Raw genomic sequence first — 21,074 nt, 5'->3', positions numbered from 1 at the left:
GCATGGTAAGTTACAGACCAAAAACTGCAGGATGCATTAGCATTCCATTTAAGGCTAGTATGTCAAAAAGTGTACTTGTAATGTTATGTTCTGTAACAGTATTACAAGATGTAATTTAATTTGTATGAAAATCAGTTTGTATTGTAATAATACTAAAATATAATAACTTACCATAATAAGCAGTGGGCCTAACAGCACATGTCCCAGGTAGTTGGCAATGGGGATTGTTCCATATGGATGTTTTAGAGATGGCACAAATTTCACACTTCCAAAATTTGGTTCATTAAAAAAATATAGGGAAATGGAATAAAATGTACAGTTTGCTTCTGGTCTAATCACCTTTAGTAACCAATTGCGGGAAGCAACCAATAAGAAAGCAAACACCTTAATAGTTGCTATGGGTTACTGCTCTTACGTATAGGGGAAAGTTTACTAAGAGGCTATCACATTTAAAAAATTTGCATTGCTTAGCAATATTGATCATTTTCAAAAGATCTGAAGGAAATCAGAGAGATGGAACATGTTACATTTTTTCTGAGAGCAGCTCCAGTATCTGACAGCAAGAGAAAAGAAGCTAGCTTTTTAAAATTGAAACTGCGCAGACACATTTTCCTATGCTTTTCATGCCTGTGAACCTCAACCAAAAATAACCTCATCCAAAAATAATCTCATCCAAAAAATCAATTAATGACTTTAAATTTCTCTAAGGGCTAATATAGGTGGGTGATTTCTGGTAACTGTTTGTAATTGTGAATATTAGAAAGGAATATTACATATTGATGGAACACAATGCTTTGTTTACTACTCTGGCCTTCAAGGGTTAAGTGACTGAATTAATGGAAGAGTTAACAATATCTGATAATGGGAAATAGAAGCAAAGGGGAAAGCAGGCTGTAAGCAGATTATTCCATGTGTTACAAGGCAAGGTTTTAGGTTACAGTCTTGCACACTCTTGCTTTTTATCTTATCTTACAAAAAGCCCCAGAAATAGAAAGTTTTTTTCTCCTAGAGCTGGTACAGAGAAAACAGACGGATGGGATTCTTGGCTGCAAAATCTGTCTATAAGCCAGAGAAGCCCAGAAGCTGTTTTACAACTCATTTTCATATCAGGGGAGAAAAACCATAAGCAAATACTGATCTTCCAAGTATGTCCATTATTTTTTTAATAGCATTTGATTTTTTTCTAATAGTGGGCTTTGATTTTCCTTTTCCTAGAAACATACTTACTATAATTTATTTTGTGTGTGCATATATGGACCTCATAATTTGTCCAAAGTCGCTTTTGCTTGGAAGTAATAATGATGTAGGGAAGTATTATTGGCTCTCACATGGCTTCCTCTGGGATCTAACCGGAATACGGAATGGCGCAGAGACGGACGGAGACAACAGCTGCATGTTTTGGTGTAGTCACAAAAAAAATCCGCAACCTTTTCCGACACTTTCCAAAGTCTAAGTCTTGGTCTGAAGGTCTGCACCCTTCATCCAACCAGGAGCGACTGATTGTAAGAGGTATGTAAGAGCAATTTATTCTCTGCTGTAAATAAAATTATAGAAAAATGCTTGGCATAAAGGAAAGTAGCCACACAGCTTGCAACCTTTTTATACTTGATTAAAGCTCTACAATAATTTGGCTTTTCAAATATTTCCTGTGCCAAATACATGGAATGGGACTAACTGTACCTTTACTGTGCAGCAGGATATTAACTTTGATTTTTAAGGAAGCTAATTCTTACTATTAAAGATTCAAACGATTGAAAAGGTTAAATTTGAATTAATACCTCCTATAATGATTTGACTAGTAATAAATGGAACATTCACATAACTATCCTTGAAAGCAGTGGTGGGGGGGATTTAAACAGAAGTGATTAGGGAATGCATGCACTGAAACACATATAAAGCAGAACCAATTATAGTACTCAATTTGTAGAATTTACTTTACCGGTACCTCTGGGATGTGACAGATCCAGCCAAGTATATTATAAATATAGAAAAATACTGTATGTTTACATCGCTGTCTGTGAAATGACAAGGAGCGACTCAATGGAATTGATAAACCAGCATCCAATATTGCTTATAAAAAAGGCATATTTGAATCTCAAATTAAGTTAATTTGATTAGATGGAATAAGTCAGCCATAGGTGGTGTAATTGTAGAGGTTCTGGAGCCCTGAAAATGACAGCCTTGGACGGAATTATCAAGTGAAAACTGACTATGAAACAAATCAATATTTCCTTACACTGAAACTTAGTAGGCTCATTTACTAAATGGACACAGGTCACCGGGTTTTTACCTACAATGCAAAATTTCATTACAGTGTAAAATTGGGACAATCCAAATGTTGATACCGGAGATGTAAAGATTCGCACTGCTTTGTACACACAAATGTGCACACTCAACATGGTGCACATTGACATACCCTTTAAATGTGTGTAATTTAACTGTCACAACACTAAACACTTATAGGCACAACGCAAATAGCAAGCTCTATACTTACTGCCAGGTCAAGGCAATTGTAAGGTACATCAGAGTAGAGACAACTGGCGAATTGGAGCATGGTGCTAGTATAAATGATTTCGGTATTGTAGATATTTTAAAGGGGATGTAAAGGCAAAAAATTTAAATTCCATTTTTACTTTCTTTAATGAAAAAAAAAGCCTATCTCTAATATACTTTAATTAAAAAATGTGTACCGGTTTTATAAGAAACCTGACTGTATGCAGTGAAATTCACCCTTCGTTTTACTTGCTCTGACTGCTGCAGTTAGGAAACTTCAGACGGTCCACAACTGCTGTGCAGGGAAAGGATCCTACTTTCAAACGAGAGGGGGGAGCCCCCACCTTACTTCCCAGAACTCGAGCAACTTTGTTTGTTTCCCTGTAACAACTGTGTAGATTTGTATCCACAGACCCAGTGCAGTTTCTATATTCTGATTATTAATCAGTCTTGCTGGCTTCTGGCAGATATGGCAGATCTTATTTGACTTGTGCTGTTTTGATCATTTCTGACAATCCCTAATCTTAACCTCCCAACAGAAGCCCAGACCACACTGAGCATGTGCGTAGTCTTGGTATTGCAAAGATGTTTAACAAAGTTACAAGATAACAGACCCCTGCGCCAACTTTAAAAGCATAAATCATATGTTTAATTGGGCTTTCTGGTTCATGTTTATATTTAGTATACAAAATACAGCATTTCTAACATTGTTCTATTTTAGATTTTAGTTGCCCTTTAAGAGTAATGCATCTTGCTATTTTAAATGAGTCCTGAAAGTGCTACAAAATATTATTCTTGTGCAGTCAAGTTAATAATCCCATATTTCAGTTACTGCAGTAGAACTGGTTTAAGTGGTGGAAGGTGTTGAGCAATGGTGTAATTTAAAAATAATTTATAAAAACAGTTAAAAAATACTAAAAAATAATTTGAAAAAAATTACTGGATTTCTAATTGGAAACAACATTGACTAAACATAGTACACACTTTTATGATATTGCAATACCTATATGTGTGTTAACGTTATGTCTTATTATGGCATTTGCTTCAGTGTTAGTATCACAAACAAAATCTCTTTTCTAGAGGGTTAAAGAAAATAAATAGCAATAGTGTACTTGTGCAGTATGTTGCAAGCCTGTGTTGAGTGGGTATAGACACTATAGTGGTGAAAACAATATCTGGAACTTGCAGCTTTGCTTACTACAAGACTTCTGAGATGTAATTAGTGCACTGTGTAACTCCACATTAAAGGTCAACCATTTCCACAAGGCTCAGTTTCATAGACACAGACATTCTAGAGGAAGGAGGGAGAGCTGGCTATCAATTAATCAGATGCACCAGTTCATTGAAACTAGTCATTCATCAAACCATAATTTTGGATTATCCTGACGTGTATCATTTGCTCTTTAGCTGCTTTCATTACAAGATATGTTAGATCATATCTTGTTATGTTTAGATCCGTTCCATCTGAATCCACTGATGCAAAAGATTGTCATAGTAACTGTCTAACACTGTCATCACTGCTGAGATAGTCACCTCTGTCAGTGGGAGGAAGAAACCTCGCATTCCTTTTGCAGTTTACTTTGTTTCTGTTCTAGCCTAATATGAAACCTCCACTTTCCACCCATTGAAACCAAAAAATCAGGCCACAAACTGTTTAAAGCCTTGGAGCTCTCAGCATTGAAAAAGTCAACACTTCTGCAGCTACTGAACTCAGGCCAGACAAACTGTAATTTTCCTAGGCATAAATACTTTCATTGAAACACTGGCTACAACAAAAGTCAAGCTGGTTGATTAACCAAATGTAATGTTTTAATCTTCTTATTCTGCATACTATTTGTTATCATATTGATTTTTATGATTAATTGTGAAAACCAAATAAAAAATTTAATGTTTTTTCCTTCCTGAATGACATCTGTTCTCCTTTATACCTTCTCATTACCAAATTCAATTGTGTTTAAGCTTATCAAACCCCACTCCATTTTGATTCAGGATTTAGTGTACCTCCCTACTGTTCATCTTTTGCCTGAATTATTCAGAAATCATGATCAAATATTAGGAAAGCTTAATGCAAAGTGTGCAGATGTAGAAATGTCTGCAGTGTATAAGGTTAGTTGCTCAAATCTTGAATACTGTGAAATATTCCAGTTCCACAGTCAAGAAAAGAATACCTACAATGGAGAATGGTGTTGGTGGCATCATTATGTTAGGCTACTCATCAACAGGGACTAAATATACTGTTACAATAGAAGGAATAAAAAATACACAGGGATATACCTGTATGCAAAATAAAACTCTTTGTCTGCAAGAAACTGGTCTTTGAGTGAAAGGTCATCTTTGAGCAAAACAATATTTTGAGAGATAAAAGAGAAAAAATGTCCTTCAATAGCTCAAGTTAACCCAACTGAAATGTGGTTGAAAAATTAACAACCTGGAACAAATCTGCCTGGACAAATGGGGCAAAGTCAATCCAGCAAAGCTGATACTGAATATACTTACCCCAAATCACTTAACTGTCTCCAGTTATCTTCTATTTTCATTATGTGCCCCTTTCTCTCTCTTCCCTCCTGTTGCCTTTCCTCATTCTATCAGATTATCCATGTGCCCTTTCATCTGCCTTTTCCATCTGCTCTCGAATGCATGCTTTTTCATCAGCTCAGACATCTTAAAGTGTCCAATGTTTACTGTCACCCCTTCCTTCCAGCACCTCAATATTCTCAGTTACTAACCTGAGAAGCAACAGAGAATTTTAGAGAGCAGGACGCTTCCTATTTCTTCTGCCTCTCTACCCTTTTGCTGTATTATATTGTATCCCTAGACTCTAGAGTTCTACAGGAATTAGCTGCAAAACATTTTATCCCACATCATATTCGATAAGTCATATGATATTTCAGTTCTGGGTTAATTTAAACTTGGATGACAATACTTAAAGTGATACTGAACAGATAGGCAATTTAAAAGCAAATTCTATATAGCAAAATTAAGTAGCATGAAAAAGTATTAAGTAGCAAAAAAGTAGCATGAAAGGCCAATATTAAGATAGATAGATGTAAAAAAGGTATACTTTCTGGTGTCAGTGTCTCTTTAAATAAGGCTTGTAGGGGTATTTTACAATATCCTTCCCTCCAACACAAGACAAATATCACATGGGGCAATTCTAGTGCATAAAGACTGCTGTATTTTTCAGTGCCTAAAAACCTTTAGGCACTCCAAGCAGCAGCAATAGTTCTGACACGAACACTAAATATCTTGGCTGTGATACAATGAGTTACTTCATCTACCACACTACTTGTGGAACTTGTTAAAGATAAAGAATATGTGTGTAAGGTCTATGGCAGGACTGGCTTTGCTGTATACACTGAAATGGTAAGTGTGTTGATACAGTATCTCTGATAATATCCATATGGATAAAGATGTATTTGAGTTTCATGGTTGCAGAGATAACCCAGTTCTACTTTCATATATTCCTTTCCTTTGGAATGAAATAGAAAATTAATGGTTTGTGCCTGAGTAATGAGACTTCAGATGAAGAACAGTGGGTTCATCAATTTTGCCATTATTACTGATCTGTATTGTCTGTACTGTAATTGTTAATACCGTATATACTCGAGTATAAGCCGACCCGAGTATAAGCCGAGGTACCTAATTTTACTTTCGAAAACTGGGAAAACTTATTGACTCTAGTATAAGCCTAGACACAACTACAGCCCTGTCTCCCAGCAGCGCACATTCTGCCAAAGCGACCCCCCAGCGATCAACCGGACTTCTTTGCAAAGTTGAGGGTGACAGAGAATTGCCAAACGGATTACTGTGTGCATTGTCCCACTGTCCCACTACCATGTGCAGAGGGTGCTGTTTGATATTGCCATCACTGTTAATCTTTTGTATAACCAACAGAGGGCGCTGTGTGATATTGCAGTCACTGTTATTCTTTAATATAACCAACAGAGGGCACTGTGTGATATTGCAGTCACTGTTATTCTTTCATATAACCAACAGAGGGCGCTGTGTGATATTGCAGTCACTGTTATTCTTTAATATAACCAACAGATGGCGCTGTGTGATATTGCAGTCACTGTTATTCTTTCATATAACCAACAGAGGGCGCACTGTTATTCTTTCATATAACCAACAGAGGGCATTGTGGGATATTGCAGTCTCTCCCCAAGTGAACTGTTGGTATAGGAATGATTAAAAGTGACTGCAATCTCAGCTACTGCCCGCTGACCCGAGTATAAGCCGAGGTAGACTTTTTCAGCACATTTTGGATGCTGAAAAACTCGGCTTATACTCGAGTATATACGGTACTTCAAATTCATCCTTAGAATCATTTATGCATAGCACAAAGAATTTACATTATTTTGATTTTTTTAACTTCTTTTATAGCATATCTGTATCATCAGAAAGAAAAAAATGTCCTTTCTAAAATCTAGCTAATAAATTCAATAAATTGGATAGGGTTACTCAGAAAGCTGCCCTATTCTCCTTCATTTCTCCCCCTTCTTTTCTCCCTGACCACAAGTCTGTGATGCATCCTTTACACACAGATAGAGATGTCGCGAACTGTTCGCCGGCGAACCTGTTCGCCGGCGAACTTGTTCGCGCGAACATCGGGTGTTCGCGCTCGCCGGAAGTTCGCGAACGTCGCGCGACGTTCGCCATTTTGGGTTCGCCATTGTTGGCGCTTTTTTTTGCCCTCTCACCCCAGACCAGCAGGTACATGGCAGCCAATCAGGAAGCTCTCCCCTGGACCACTCCCCTTCCCTATAAAACCGAAGCCCTGCAGCGTTTTTTCACTCTGCCTGTGTGTGCTGAAGAGATAGTGTAGGGAGAGAGCTGCTGCCTGTTAGTGATTTCAGGGACAGTTGAAAGTTTGCTGGCTAGTAATCGTTTTGATACTGCTCTGTTATTGGAGGGACAGAAGTCTGCAGGGGTTTGAGGGACATTTAAGCTTAGGTAGCTTTGCTGGCTAGTAATCTACCTTCTACTGCAGTGCTCTGTATGTAGCTGCAGTGGGCAGCTGTCCTGCTTCTGATCTCATCTGCTGACTGCTGCAATAACAGTAGTCCTTGTAAGGACTGCTTTTATTTATTTTTTTGTTGTTTTACTACTACTACTACTACTACTACTATAAGAGCCCAGTGCTATTAGTCTAGCAGTGTTGGGGAGTGGGACTGGTGTGCTAATCTGCTGCTCCTAGTAGTTCAGCAGCACCAACTTTAATTTTTTTTTTTAATATTCATTTTTTTTTTATTTTACTTTTTTTTATTTTACTACCGCTGTAGTAGTGTATAAGTTGACCTTTTAGGCATTATTTGCCCTGTAGGCATTATTTGCACACTGTTTTCTTCAACCCGCCATCGAGCTGTGTGACCTTGTTCACATTCTGTCTAAATATCCATAATATTACCGTCTCCAGAAAAAACACCGGAGTCACTTTTTTCAAGCAGCCATAATATATTTTACGTAATCCGTATCCACCGCTGTAGTAGTGTATACGTTGGCCTTGTAGGCATTATTTGCACACTGTTTTCTTCAACCCGCCATCGAGCTGTGTGACCTTGTTCCCATTCTGTCTAAATATCCATAATATTACCGTCTCCAGAAAAAACACCGGAGTCACTTTTTTCAAGCAGCATTCATATATTTTACGTAATCCGTATCCACCGCTGTAGTAGTGTATACGTTGGCCTTGTAGGCATTATTTGCACACTGTTTTCTTCAACCCGCCATCGAGCTGTGTGACCTTGTTCACATTCTGTCTAAATATCCATAATATTACCGTCTCCAGAAAAAACACCGGAGTCACTTTTTTCAAGCAGCCATAATATATTTTACGTAATCCGTATCCACCGCTGTAGTAGTGTATACGTTGGCCTTGTAGGCATTATTTGCACACTGTTTTCTTCAACCCGCCATCGAGCTGTGTGACCTTGTTCCCATTCTGTCTAAATATCCATAATATTACCGTCTCCAGAAAAAACACCGGAGTCACTTTTTTCAAGCAGCATTCATATATTTTACGTAATCCGTATCCACCGCTGTAGTAGTGTATACGTTGGCCTTGTAGGCATTATTTGCACACTGTTTTCTTCAACCCGCCATCGAGCTGTGTGACCTTGTTCACATTCTGTCTAAATATCCATAATATTACCGTCTCCAGAAAAAACACCGGAGTCACTTTTTTCAAGCAGCATTCATATATTTTACGTAATCCGTATCCACCGCTGTAGTAGTGTATACGTTGGCCTTGTAGGCATTATTTGCACACTGTTTTCTTCAACCCGCCATCGAGCTGTGTGACCTTGTTCACATTCTGTCTAAATATCCATAATATTACCGTCTCCAGAAAAAACACCGGAGTCACTTTTTTCAAGCAGCATTCATATATTTTACGTAATCCGTATCCACCGCTGTAGTAGTGTATACGTTGGCCTTGTAGGCATTATTTGCACACTGTTTTCTTCAACCCGCCATCGAGCTGTGTGACCTTGTTCACATTCTGTCTAAATATCCATAATATTACCGTCTCCAGAAAAAACACCGGAGTCACTTTTTTCAAGCAGCCATAATATATTTTACGTAATCCGTATCCACCGCTGTAGTAGTGTATACGTTGACCTTGTAGGCATTATTTGCACACTGTTTTCTTCAACCCGCCATCGAGCTGTGTGACCTTGTTCACATTTTGTCTAAATATTGATAATATTATCGTCTCTAGAAAAACCACTTGAGTTACTTTTTTTCAAGCAGCATTCATATATTTTACGTAATCCGTATCCACCGCTGTAGTAGTGTATACGTTGACCTTGTAGGCATTATTTGCACACTGTTTTCTTCAACCCGCCATCGAGCTGTGTGAGCTTGTTCACATTTTGTCTAAATATTGATAATATTATCGTCTCTAGAAAAACCACTTGAGTTACTTTTTTTCAAGCAGCATTCATATATTTTACGTAATCCGTATCCACCGCTGTAGTAGTGTATACGTTGACCTTGTAGGCATTATTTGCACAGTGTTTTCTTCAACCCGCCATCGAGCTGTGTGAGCTTGTTCACATTTTGTCTAAATATTGATAATATTATCGTCTCTAGAAAAACCACTTGAGTTACTTTTTTTCAAGCAGCATTCATATATTTTACGTAATCCGTATCCACCGCTGTAGTAGTGTATACGTTGACCTTGTAGGCATTATTTGCACACTGTTTTCTTCAACCCGCCATCGAGCTGTGTGACCTTGTTCACATTTTGTCTAAATATTGATAATATTATCGTCTCTAGAAAAACCACTTGAGTTACTTTTTTTCAAGCAGCATTCATATATTTTACGTAATCCGTATCCACCGCTGTAGTAGTGTATACGTTGACTTTGTAGGCATTATTTGCACAGTGTTTTCTTCAACCCGCCATCTAGCTGTGTGTATTATCGTTTCCAGAAAAACCAACTGAGTTTTTGTTGTTGTTGTTGTTTTTTTAAAAATAATGCCAGGCAAAGGCAGGCCGCCACGCAGAGGCCGTGCTAGGGGCCGTGCTGCTATGCAATCCTGTGGCCCTAGCAAATTGCCCAGTTTTAAAAAGCCAATGACCCTGAACTCCCAAAATGCTGAAGAGGTAGTTGACTGGCTTACACAGCACACCCCATCCTCTACCGTTTCTAACTTTACCACAACATCCTCCTCATCCTCCACTGCTATGGCCACCCCACGTAACACTTCCTCCACCACCGGTGCCCCTTCTTCACTGGGGTCAGAGGAGTTATTTTCCCATGAGTTTCTTGAACTGAGTAATGCGCAACCATTATTGCCAGAAGAAGATGAAGGAGATGAGGACCTTACACCAGATTTAATTCTGGCAGAGAACACGATAGAGATGGACATAATGAGTGATGAGGAGGAGGTCCCCGCTGCTGCTTCCTTCTGTGATGTGTCAGAAGAAATTGATGCATCTGAGGAGAATGATGATGAGGAGATTGATGTTTTGTGGGTGCCTAGTAGAAGAGAGCAAGAGGAGGGTAGTTCAGATGGAGAGACGGAGAGTCAGAGAGGCAGTAGGAGAATAAGACTTAGAAGAAGCAGGGAGGACAGCCCGCAGGGATCAGTAGGGCAACAACATGTATCGGCACCTGTGTTCAGCCGGCCAACGCACCCGCCATTGCCGCCAATACCGCCAACTCCGCCAACTTCTACTGTTACCGCCAGATCGCACACTTCCAAAAAGTCAGCAGTGTGGGATTTTTTTAATGTGTGTGCCTCTGACAAAAGCATTGTAATTTGCAATGAGTGCAGTCAGAAACTGAGCCTTGGTAAGCCCAACAGCCACATAGGTACAACTTCTATGCGAAGGCACATGAGCGGCAAGCACAAAGCACTTTGGGAGCAACACCTCAAAGGCAACAGGCAAACTAAAAGCCACACTCCTTCTGGTCCAGCATCTTACTGCTCTACCTCTGCTCTCCTTGACCCGTCTGAACCACCCTCCACTCCGCCTTCCACCTTGACCACCTGTTCCCATTCCCAGTCATCTGCCACCAGCCAAGTTTCTGTGAAGGCCATGTTTGAGCGTAAGAAGCCAATGTCTGACTGTCACCCCCTTGCCCGGCGTCTGACAGCTGGCTTGTCTGCACTCTTAGCCCGCCAGCTTTTACCATACCAGCTGGTGGACTCTGAGGCCTTCCGCAAATTTGTAGCAATTGGGACACCGCAGTGGAAGGTACCCAGCCGCAATTTTTTTTCTAAAAAGGGAATACCACACCTGTACCAACATGTGCAGAGCCAAGTTACCGCATCTCTGTCACTTAGTGTTGGGCCAAAGGTCCATATGACTACTGACGCATGGTCCTCCAAGCATGGTCAGGGCAGGTATGTCACCTACACTGCCCACTGGGTGAACTTGGTAATGGCTGGGAAGCAGGGAATGGGTAGCTCAACAACAACAGTGGAGTTGGTGTCACCGCCACGGATTGCACGCGGTTCTGCCACCACCTCTACTCCTCCATCGCTCTCTACCTCGTCTTCTTCTTCTTCTTACTCTGCTGCTGGGTCCTCCTTCTCCTCCTCCACACCTGTGCACCCCAGCTCCCCCTAGGCTATTCGACGTGCCAGGTACGCCGTTGTCACGCTGTCTTGGGGATGACGTGCCTGGAAAGCAAAAACCATACCGGATCTGTACTCCTGTCATCTCTGCAGTCACAGGCCGATCGGTGGCTGACCCCACACCAACTGCAGATCGGAAAAGTGGTGTGTGACAATGGAAGCAATCTGTTGGCAGCGTTGAGACTAGGCAATTTAACACATGTGCCCTGCATGGCACATGTGTTAAATTTAATAGTCCAACGTTTTGTCTCCAAGTACCCAGGATTCCAGGACGTTCTCACCCAGTCCAGAAAGGTGTCGGCCCATTTCAGACGTTCCTACACAGCCATGGCACGCCTTGCTGACATTCAGCAGCGCTACAACATGCCAGTCAGGCGTTTGATTTCTGACAGCCAGACTCGCTGGAATTCAACGCTCCTTATGTTGGAACGTCTGCTGCAACAACAAAGGGCCGTCAACGAGTACCTTTTTGAACTGGGTGGTAGGACTGGATCTGCACAGCTGGGGATTTTTTTCCCCCGTTACTGGGTGCTTATGCGCGATGCCTGCAGGCTCATGCGACCTTTTGAAGACGTGACAAATATGGTCAGTCGCACCGAAGGCACCATCAGCGACCTAATACCCTTCGCTTTATTCCTGGAGCGTGCCGTGCGACGAGTGACAGATGAGGCTGTAGACCAGCGTGACGAGGAGCTGGAAGCGCACGATTTCTGGTCGGAATCACCAGAACGAACCCAGGCACATGCTGCAACGCAGGGAGAGGTGCCAGAAGTGGAGTCAGAGGAGGAAGGTGGCTTTGTGGAGGAGGAGGAGGAGGACCAACAGGAGCAGGCTTCCCAGGGGGCTAGTGGTGACCTTTTGGGGACCCCTGGTCTTGTACGTGGCTGGGGGGAGGAGACCGTGGATGATGCAGTCCTTGATAATGAGGAAGCGGAGATGGATAGCTCTGTATCCAACCTTGTGAGAATGGGGTCTTTCATGCTGTCATGCCTGTTGAAGGACCCCCGTATCAAGAGGCTTAAGGAGAAGGACCTGTACTGGGTCGCAACGCTACTAGACCCTCGGTACAAGCATAAAGTGTCAGAAATGTTACCAACATACCACAAGTCCGAAAAGATGCGGCATTTACAAACCAGCCTGCAAAACATGTTGTACAATGCTTTTAAGGGTGATGTCACTTCAGGAACTCATCAACATTCCAGGGGCAGAGGTGCCAGTAATCCTGCCACGAGCACACCTGCAAGGACAAAGCCCTTTGGCCAGTCTGTAACGTCAGACATGCAAATGTTTTTCTGTCCAAGGCAGCGCCACAACCCTTCTGGATCCACCCTCAAAGAACGCCTCGACCGGCAGGTAGCGGACTACCTGGCATTAACTGCAGATATCGACACTCTGAGGAGCGATGAACCCCTGGACTACTGGGTGCGCAGGCTTGATCTGTGGCCAGAGCTGTCACAATTTGCCATGAACCTCTTGTCTTGCCCAGCCTCAAGTGTGCTCTCAGAAAGGACCTTCAGTGCAGCAGGAGGGATTGTAACTGAGAAGAGAACTCGCCTAGGTCACAAAAGTGTCGATTACCTGACCTTTATTAAAATGAATGAGGGGTGGATCTCGGAGGGTTACTGCACGCCGGAAGACTTGTTCTGACTTCTATGCAGCTGTCCTTCTCTTCAAGCCTCATGACTCCACACACAGCTGTCCTTTAGCGTCCTCCTCCTCCCTCCGCCACCGTTACAAACTAGAGTGCAAACCCTACTGGTTTAATTTTTTCTGGCCTCTGTGCTTCAGTGGCTGCGACCAAAAAAATGCCTATTTTCTGCATTTATATGACATAATTTTTCTGGCCTCTGTGCTTCAGTGGCTGCAACCAAAAAAATTTATATTTTCAGCATTTATATGGCATAATTTTTCTGTCAACTGTGCTTCAGTGGCTGCGACCAAAAAAATGCATATTTTCTGCATTTATATGGCATAATTTTTCTGGCCTCTGTGCTTCAGTGGCTGCAACCAAAAAAATTACTATTTTCAGCATTTATATGGCATAATTTTTCTGGCAACTGTGCTTCAGTGGCTGCGACCAAAAAAATGCATATTTTCTGCATTTATATGGCATAATTTTTCTGGCCTCTGTGCTTCAGTGGCTGCAACCAAAAAAATTTATATTTTCAGCATTTATATGGCATAATTTTTCTGTCAACTGTGCTTCAGTGGCTGCGACCAAAAAAATGCATATTTTCTGTATTTATATGGCATAATTTTTCTGGCCTCTGTGCTTCAGTGGCTGCAACCAAAAAAATTTATATTTTCAGCATTTATATGGCATAATTTTTCTGGCAACTGTGCTTCAGTGGCTGCGACCAAAAAAATGACTATTTTCAGCATTTATATGGCATATTTTTTCTGGCCTCTGTGCTTCAGTGGCTGTGGCCAAAAAAACTGGGCAAACAATGCCTACAAGGTCAACGACGTTGACCTTGTAGGCATTGTTTGCCCAGTTTTTTTGGCCACAGCCACTGAAGCACAGAGGCCAGAAAAAATATGCCATATAAATGCTGAAAATAGTCATTTTTTGCCATACGTTGACTCAACGTATATGGCAAAAAATGACTATTTTCAGCATTTATGTGGCATATTTTTTCTGGCAACTGTGCTTCAGTGGCTGCAACCAAAAAAACTGGGCAAACAATGTCTACAAGGTCAACGTATGGCGAAAAATTACTATTTTCAGCATTTATATGGCATATTTTTTCTGGCAACTGTGCTTCAGTGGCTGCGTCCAAAAAAACTGGGCAAACAATGTCTACAAGGTCAACGTATGGCGAAAAATGACTATTTTCAGCATTTATATGGCATATTTTTTCTGGCAACTGTGCTTCAGTGGCTGCGTCCAAAAAAACTGGGCAAACAATGCCTACAAGGTCAACGTATGGCAGTTGTTTAAAGAGAACAGTAGATTACTAGCCAGCAAAGCTACCTAAGCTAAAATGTCCCTCAAATCCCTGCAGACTTCTGTCCCTCCAATACAGAGCAGTATCAAGCAGATTACTAGCCAGCAAACTTACTATCATCTGTCCCTGAAATCACTAACAGCTCTCCCCCTACACTATCTCTTCCAAGCACACACAGGCAGATTTTTCAGATACATTTTTGCCCTTGATCCCCCTCTGGCATGCCACTGTCCAGGTCGTTGCACCCTTTTAAACAACTTTAAAATCATTTTTCTGGCCAGAAATGTCTTTTCTAGATGTTAAAGTTCGCCTTCCCATTGAAGTCTATGGGGTTCGCGAACCGCTCGCATTTTTGCGCAAGTTCGCGAATATGTTCGCGAACTTTTTTTCCGATGTTCGCTACATCCCTACACACAGATATCCAATGGCTATAGGATTCCCAATGTTATCTATAGGGAAAAAACCTAAAAGCATAGGAAAGCACTTATGTTGTCCCTGTAAATCAATTTGCCTCAGAAAACCTCACTTTCTCCAGGTAACCCGAAGTCAGCCAGTCTATGTTCAGTGAGAGGCAGATACTATTTGTATCACTTACTACAAATAGGTTGACAGAGAAAACGCCCCCAGTGACATAGCCCCCAGTGACAAGAAGCATATTCAGGTATGGGATCCACTATTAAGAAACCCGTTATCCAGAAAGTTCAGATTTACTTTATGGTTGTCTCCCATAAACTCCAGTTTATTAAATGATCCAAATTTAAACACTATTTCCCTTTTCTCTGTAATAACAGTGCCTTGCTCTTCATCCAAAATAAGATATAATTAATCCTTATTGGAAGCAAAATTACGGAAAGATTTGTTTAAAAAAAAAAAAAAATACCTGTAAGGTGGGGATAGTAAAACCTTTCACATGTCCTATGCCATAGCAGGGGCTCTTCTGTAGTCTGTTCAGCGCAATCCAGAAACCCTAATTATTTTATCATCTAGTAGTCTAGAAACCATAATTCTTTTATCAACTGGTAATCTTATAAAATAGCTATTTTATGGGGTAATTTGTAGAGCCATGAGACATGGGGACAATCCCCACATATATGGTAAATTTTCTGAACCTAACACCACAGAATAAGTATGTGTTTGGTGGATGACTGTCCATGACTAAAGCAGTGACCAGTAAATGAACGTTTACATTTTTCTTTTCCAAACAGTTTCATGCCCAGCATTACTGTTGAATTAAAGGGGTTAAGTTTTTTCTTTTTCATAATTTTTGAATTATTTGCCTTATTCTTTGGACTCTTTACAACTTTCAAATGGGGGTCACTGACCCCATCTAAAAAACAAATGCTCTGTAAGGCTACAAATGTATTGTTATTGCTACTTTTTATTATATATCTTTCTATTAAGTCCCTCTCCTATTCAGATTTCAGTCTCTTATTCAGAGACCCTAGACCTTAGCAACCAGATTGCTGAAATTGCAAACTGGAGAGCTGCTAAATAAAAAGCTAAATAACTAAAAAACCACAAATAATAATAAAATAAAAATAATTGCAAATTGTCTTAGAATATCATTCTCTACAGCATACTAAAAGTTAAATTAAAGGTGAACAACCATTTTAATATACTCTGGAATAGACATATGGAAGACAATACTACAATGTACATTGGTAGGTTATTGAAGAGAACCAGAAATGTATCAGGCAGGAACTATAGAGCAATATTAAGGCCAGTCATTATGAAACATACTGTATATGTTTTGATTAGGATGTATTCTTTTTTCATGAAAAGCTTTTAACCAGCATTTTTCTGTGCTATTTTAAATTGATTAGTTATGATTTATAAATGTTTTTCCAATTTGATTCCATGAGCCGCTCTTTTCTTTATCTGCCAGCACATCATCCGTCTCTGCTTCATGTCCATATCTATATATGGTGTGTTTACATTATCTGTTTGTGTTCTACATTAATGCTTTCTCCCAAATAGTCCCAAATAGTAAATCAATTACTTATGTTTGTTATTATTATCCTATTGATTGTATTTCTATCATTTTATCTGTTCATCATGTGTTATATATTTGGAAGAAATGTAATTTTAACTATTGTTACATATTGTTGCTGACAAGGCAGGCTCAACTCCCTAGAGTGCCAGTGATTACAGATTAATGAGGTGATTTGCAAGGTCATTAAATGCAAAATAACTCAATACACATACTGGATTTTTGGTATGTTTTATGGATGACCTCCAACCAATATGTTTGTACTATTGATACTGGTTGGTTTGTCTTTTGGGCAATGTTAAAAATGTCATCTGCTTCTGCACATCAGCCAGTGCATTATGCATTGTCAGATGTATTGAAGAGGAAGCACAATTATAGAAAGGTAGCCATACAGTTTATGGCCACTTGCATAGTATCCATCCATTTGTCCCATGGGTCAATCAGTCAGATACCAAAGAATATCACTGTGTGTGACAACAGTTACCTCTCTGCCCCAAGCATTAATGCAACTCCTAGTCTCTCTTTTTTTATAAACAGTGTTTAGGGACCCATTGGTTCAATTAGTCCCTATGGTATTAAGGCATAGTCTTCTCCCTGATCCATTTCTGCTGTATGGGATCTGGACCACATGAGGCAATGAAACCCTAGGGATGAACCTTCAGCTTCCCTAGCTGTCTCCCCATGGTGTCACATTGTGCAGTCTATGTTCCAAAATAGAGGTAACCTGGCTTGATAAAGTTCCTTTTGTGGGATCCACTCTACTATTAAAACCTTCTGTCTTTTAGTGATCTTACTCAATGTCGGTGGGACCCCAAAACCTTTTAGTAGAATGCGAGGTGTAGGGGAATAAAAATATTTGGGTTGTTGGCAAATCAGGGGTTAAATAAGTTATCATCTGTGATGGGAGCTTTACTGTTGTGCAAGTAAAATTCCCGCCAAGTGATTTTATTGTTGTAGCTGTGGGAAGTACTGTATGTTGACAAAATGGAAAGAATGCTTCTGGCTTGGTATGAATTATGGCATTGTAGAAAATGTTACAAATAAAAATAGGTAGCCTTAAAGTGGTTTTAAGGGCTGGCTATGTGATTACCAGTTACGGATAGAGAACCTGTCTTCTGAGATGTTATTATAGCAATGCATTATTAAATTTAAGTTACAAAATAAATGCTGCGGTCTTTTCTCCAACATGGTGCACGGTATCTTTATTATAAATCCAACATACCACTCCCATGACCTGTCAAACATATGAGGAATTGGGAAATCAGTCAGTCATCATTGAGTGGCATCCCCTTTCTAATTTTAGAACTGAGTTAGATTTTCTACATTCTTAAAGGAAAACTATACCCCCAAAATTAATACTTAAGCAACAGATAATTTATTATAAACTAAATGGCATATTAAAGAATCTTACCAAACTGGTATATATAAGTAAATATTGCCCTTTTACATCTCTTGCCTTGAACCATCATTTTGTGATGGTCTGTGTGTTGCCTCATAGATCACCTGACCAGAAATACTACAACTCTTAATTTTAAAAGGAAGAGATGTGTTAGCAAAAGACAGAACTCTGTCTGTTAATTGGCTCATGTGACCTAACATGTATGGGTTGTTTGTGTGCACCATGAATCCTAGGATCCCAGGGGTGGCCCTTATTTTTTTTATTGAGGATTACCCTATGGCACATACTACTAAAAAAGTATATTATTATGAAAATGGTTTATTGACATGAAGCAGGGTTTTACATATGCGCTGTTTAATGCAATATATTTTTCCCCCTAAATTGTTTGGTGGGTATAGTTTTCCTTTAAAGCAGATTTGAGAATATTGATTAAAAATGCACAGAAAAATATCCCAGACATTGGTAGAGATACAGATCACATAGTACACAATGTCACTCATGGTGTATCTCAACATGTTGTATTTGATATACTAAGCACCACCCAGTCAGTGAATGCACTTGGCTATACACAATTCTTTATGCCTGTTTATCTAAGCTTGACAATGAAAACAATATGTCAGTTTGATGATGCTGGCATCCCTAGAGAGAAGAGTAATATTAAGATTTGTTCCCTGGCAGTCAGTGTTTTTCTGATTTCTCCCCGTAAGTCATTATGTTTATAAAGTAATCATATTATATCATGACTGGAGATTGACTGGTATGGCTGTCATAAAACAAAAAAGGGGGGTTGTAGGTGCACTCCAAGGCTAAGTTAAAATGTGTTTAAATACAATGGAAGTGCTACTGATTTGGTCAATAAATCAATGCATATTCCCTTGTCCCCTGTCTCATAAGAAATTCAGTATATACAGTATGCAAGTGCATGTGTTTACAAAAACAGGGTTTTTTAGTTACAAAGTTATGATCATAAAGTTGATATGCCACCTTACCACGTCAAGGTAAACCCCATACAGTGGTCCCTTACTTGTTTACCTCCTGTCATAAAAAACACTCAGATACCCTTTATGTATTCTTTGTTTTGTTTGATTTGAGGAAAAAAGCAGCTATACTTTTAATACTGTATTGGGTAAGCATGTTTGGGATAATTAAATATTGCAGCTACCCAATGAATGAGGATAGGTTGGCCACATTTAGATTAGATAATATTAGCTGACATTAACAGTACAAGTATGGCCAAATCTATTTTCCAATACATTTTTTTCAAGACTGCTGACAACGTTACAGTAATTGGTTACATTGTGTTTTCTCTGTGTGTGCAGATTACACATTCTCACATCAATGGGCATTGGACAGAAGTGATTTAACAGAGCAACATCCAGAGAGAGCAGCCCATGAACACAAACCAGGTCATCACCCAAAAGAGGTAAATGATTCCGTTCAGAAGGCACAAAGAACATTTTCACTTTTAAGGTAATGGGCACAAAGACTGAAGGCTCTGGCTGTCAGCCTGCATATTTTTGCAGGCTGAGAGAAGCAGATCTGTTCAGTGCCCCTGCTCCATTGTTTTGAACTGAATCAGCCTGTGGGCTCCAGTCATTATTTAAACATAGTTTCTGTTTCAGAGAAATCATGGCTGATCATACTCAAGTCAATAAATATAAACTTTCAGTTTCCTAAGTCTTTCCACCTTGGATTTCACCCAGGCCCACACACTTTCAGGTCCTGCTGTAGTTTTGCATGTGCCCAAATCTGCTCCGAAGATTGTGTTTTTAGGGGAGGACGGGAGGGACAGGGGCCAAGCTGCACTTCCTGCACCTGGGCCTTACCAGCAATAGTTATGTTACTTTCAAATATTTTTGAAAAGGAGAAAGTTTAAGGAAATCCCTGATTATAAAGACAGTGTATATTTGTTGTGCCCACCACTGCAATTAATAATTTCAGTAATTCAGCTTTAGTTTACACATTATCTAGTGCTGATCTTGTGAATCCTTCTCTAGGCTGTACCCAGGGGTGCTTCGCCAATGAGACGAGTTGAGGCTGTCGCCTCAGGCGGCAGCGCCCCACTAGGTACCAGGGGCAGCAAAAATGCTGCTCCTGGTACTTTAGGAGCGAATTTCTGGGGGAGGGGGGCAGCAGCAACTGCTGCTGCCTCAGGCGGCGGAGGGGCCAGGATCGCCCCTGGCTGTACCATACTGCTTTAAAGGAAAATTAATCCCCGTCCTAAGAGAAAGTCCCTATCCACAACCCTCCATTCGCCTCCCTGCATAGTCCATTATTTTAAAAAGTGTCTGTAAATGTCACACTGACCTATCCATGCAGATAGTATTTCTGGATTCCTTCTCTAAGGGGCCCCCTGACACTGAGCTTTTTTGAGCATGCCCAGTTGGAGCCAGTCTGGTATTTGCGCCTACTGCACATGCACCAGAAAGCTCAGTAAAAAGGGAAGAAGAGGATCCAAAGATACCAAAGATGGCTTCCATGAGCTCTGTTGTGTTGCTCTTCATAGATAGGTCTTTGTTACATTCAGGAACTCTTTCTAAAATAAAGACTTTAGGGGAGTTTAGTGTTCCTTTAATGAGAAGTTTTTTGGACTGTAGAAGTCAATATTTTATTGGGCTCCTTCAGCCTCTAAGAAGATTATAAAAACAAAATACATGTAATGTTATAGCCACCCTGATAGAGTACTATGAGTACTAGACCTGAGAACAAGTGTTTAGCCCCAAATATCAACTGACACCCCCCACAGTCTGGTATGGGGGTGTCAGTTCCCCAGTTTGGGAACTGATGCCTTAATGAACTGTAAATACTAGGAATGGACTACTAGTTCACAACTTGCCATGGTATAATATGTGTCTAATGATAGAAATATCAGCTGTTTATGTATATGACATGGTTTGAGAGAGCCTGCTGTTTAGTCTATTACTCATTCAATACCTGTACATGCTGTACAAAACTGGCCTGGTGCATCATAATACTTGTGTCATAATCGTGCTTTATTAATAACATTGACTTTTGTATTAATACATTCATTTTTAGAAATATTGCTTTGCATTATAGTTCCAGCTCTAATTTATCGTTCCTTTAGAAAGAGAAAGAGAGAGAGATGCAGGGTCTTTGTAAGTAGGTTTTTAGCTAATAAAGTTCTGCAGTTGCC

The 21,074-nt window shown here is 40.1% G+C and overlaps 1 protein-coding gene across 1 annotated transcript in view; it reads left to right on the top strand.

Annotated features, from left to right (window-relative positions):
- Nucleotides 1–62: 62 nt before the first annotated feature.
- rassf5.L (Ras association domain family member 5 L homeolog) overlaps nucleotides 63–21,074 on the top strand; it is a 77,610-nt gene continuing 56,598 nt past the window's right edge. Inside the window, exons 1-2 of the mRNA XM_041581970.1 lie at nucleotides 63–1,509; nucleotides 19,240–19,343. Of these exons, the coding sequence (XP_041437904.1) occupies nucleotides 1,362–1,509; nucleotides 19,240–19,343 (252 nt within the window). The 5' untranslated portion in view covers nucleotides 63–1,361. The remainder of the gene's footprint in view (nucleotides 1,510–19,239; nucleotides 19,344–21,074) is intronic.

The sequence above is a fragment of the Xenopus laevis genome, chromosome 2L (assembly GCF_017654675.1).
Source record: "Xenopus laevis strain J_2021 chromosome 2L, Xenopus_laevis_v10.1, whole genome shotgun sequence".
Classification (NCBI taxonomy): domain Eukaryota; kingdom Metazoa; phylum Chordata; class Amphibia; order Anura; family Pipidae; genus Xenopus; species Xenopus laevis.
This window is presented reverse-complemented; position numbering and strand designations above follow the sequence as displayed.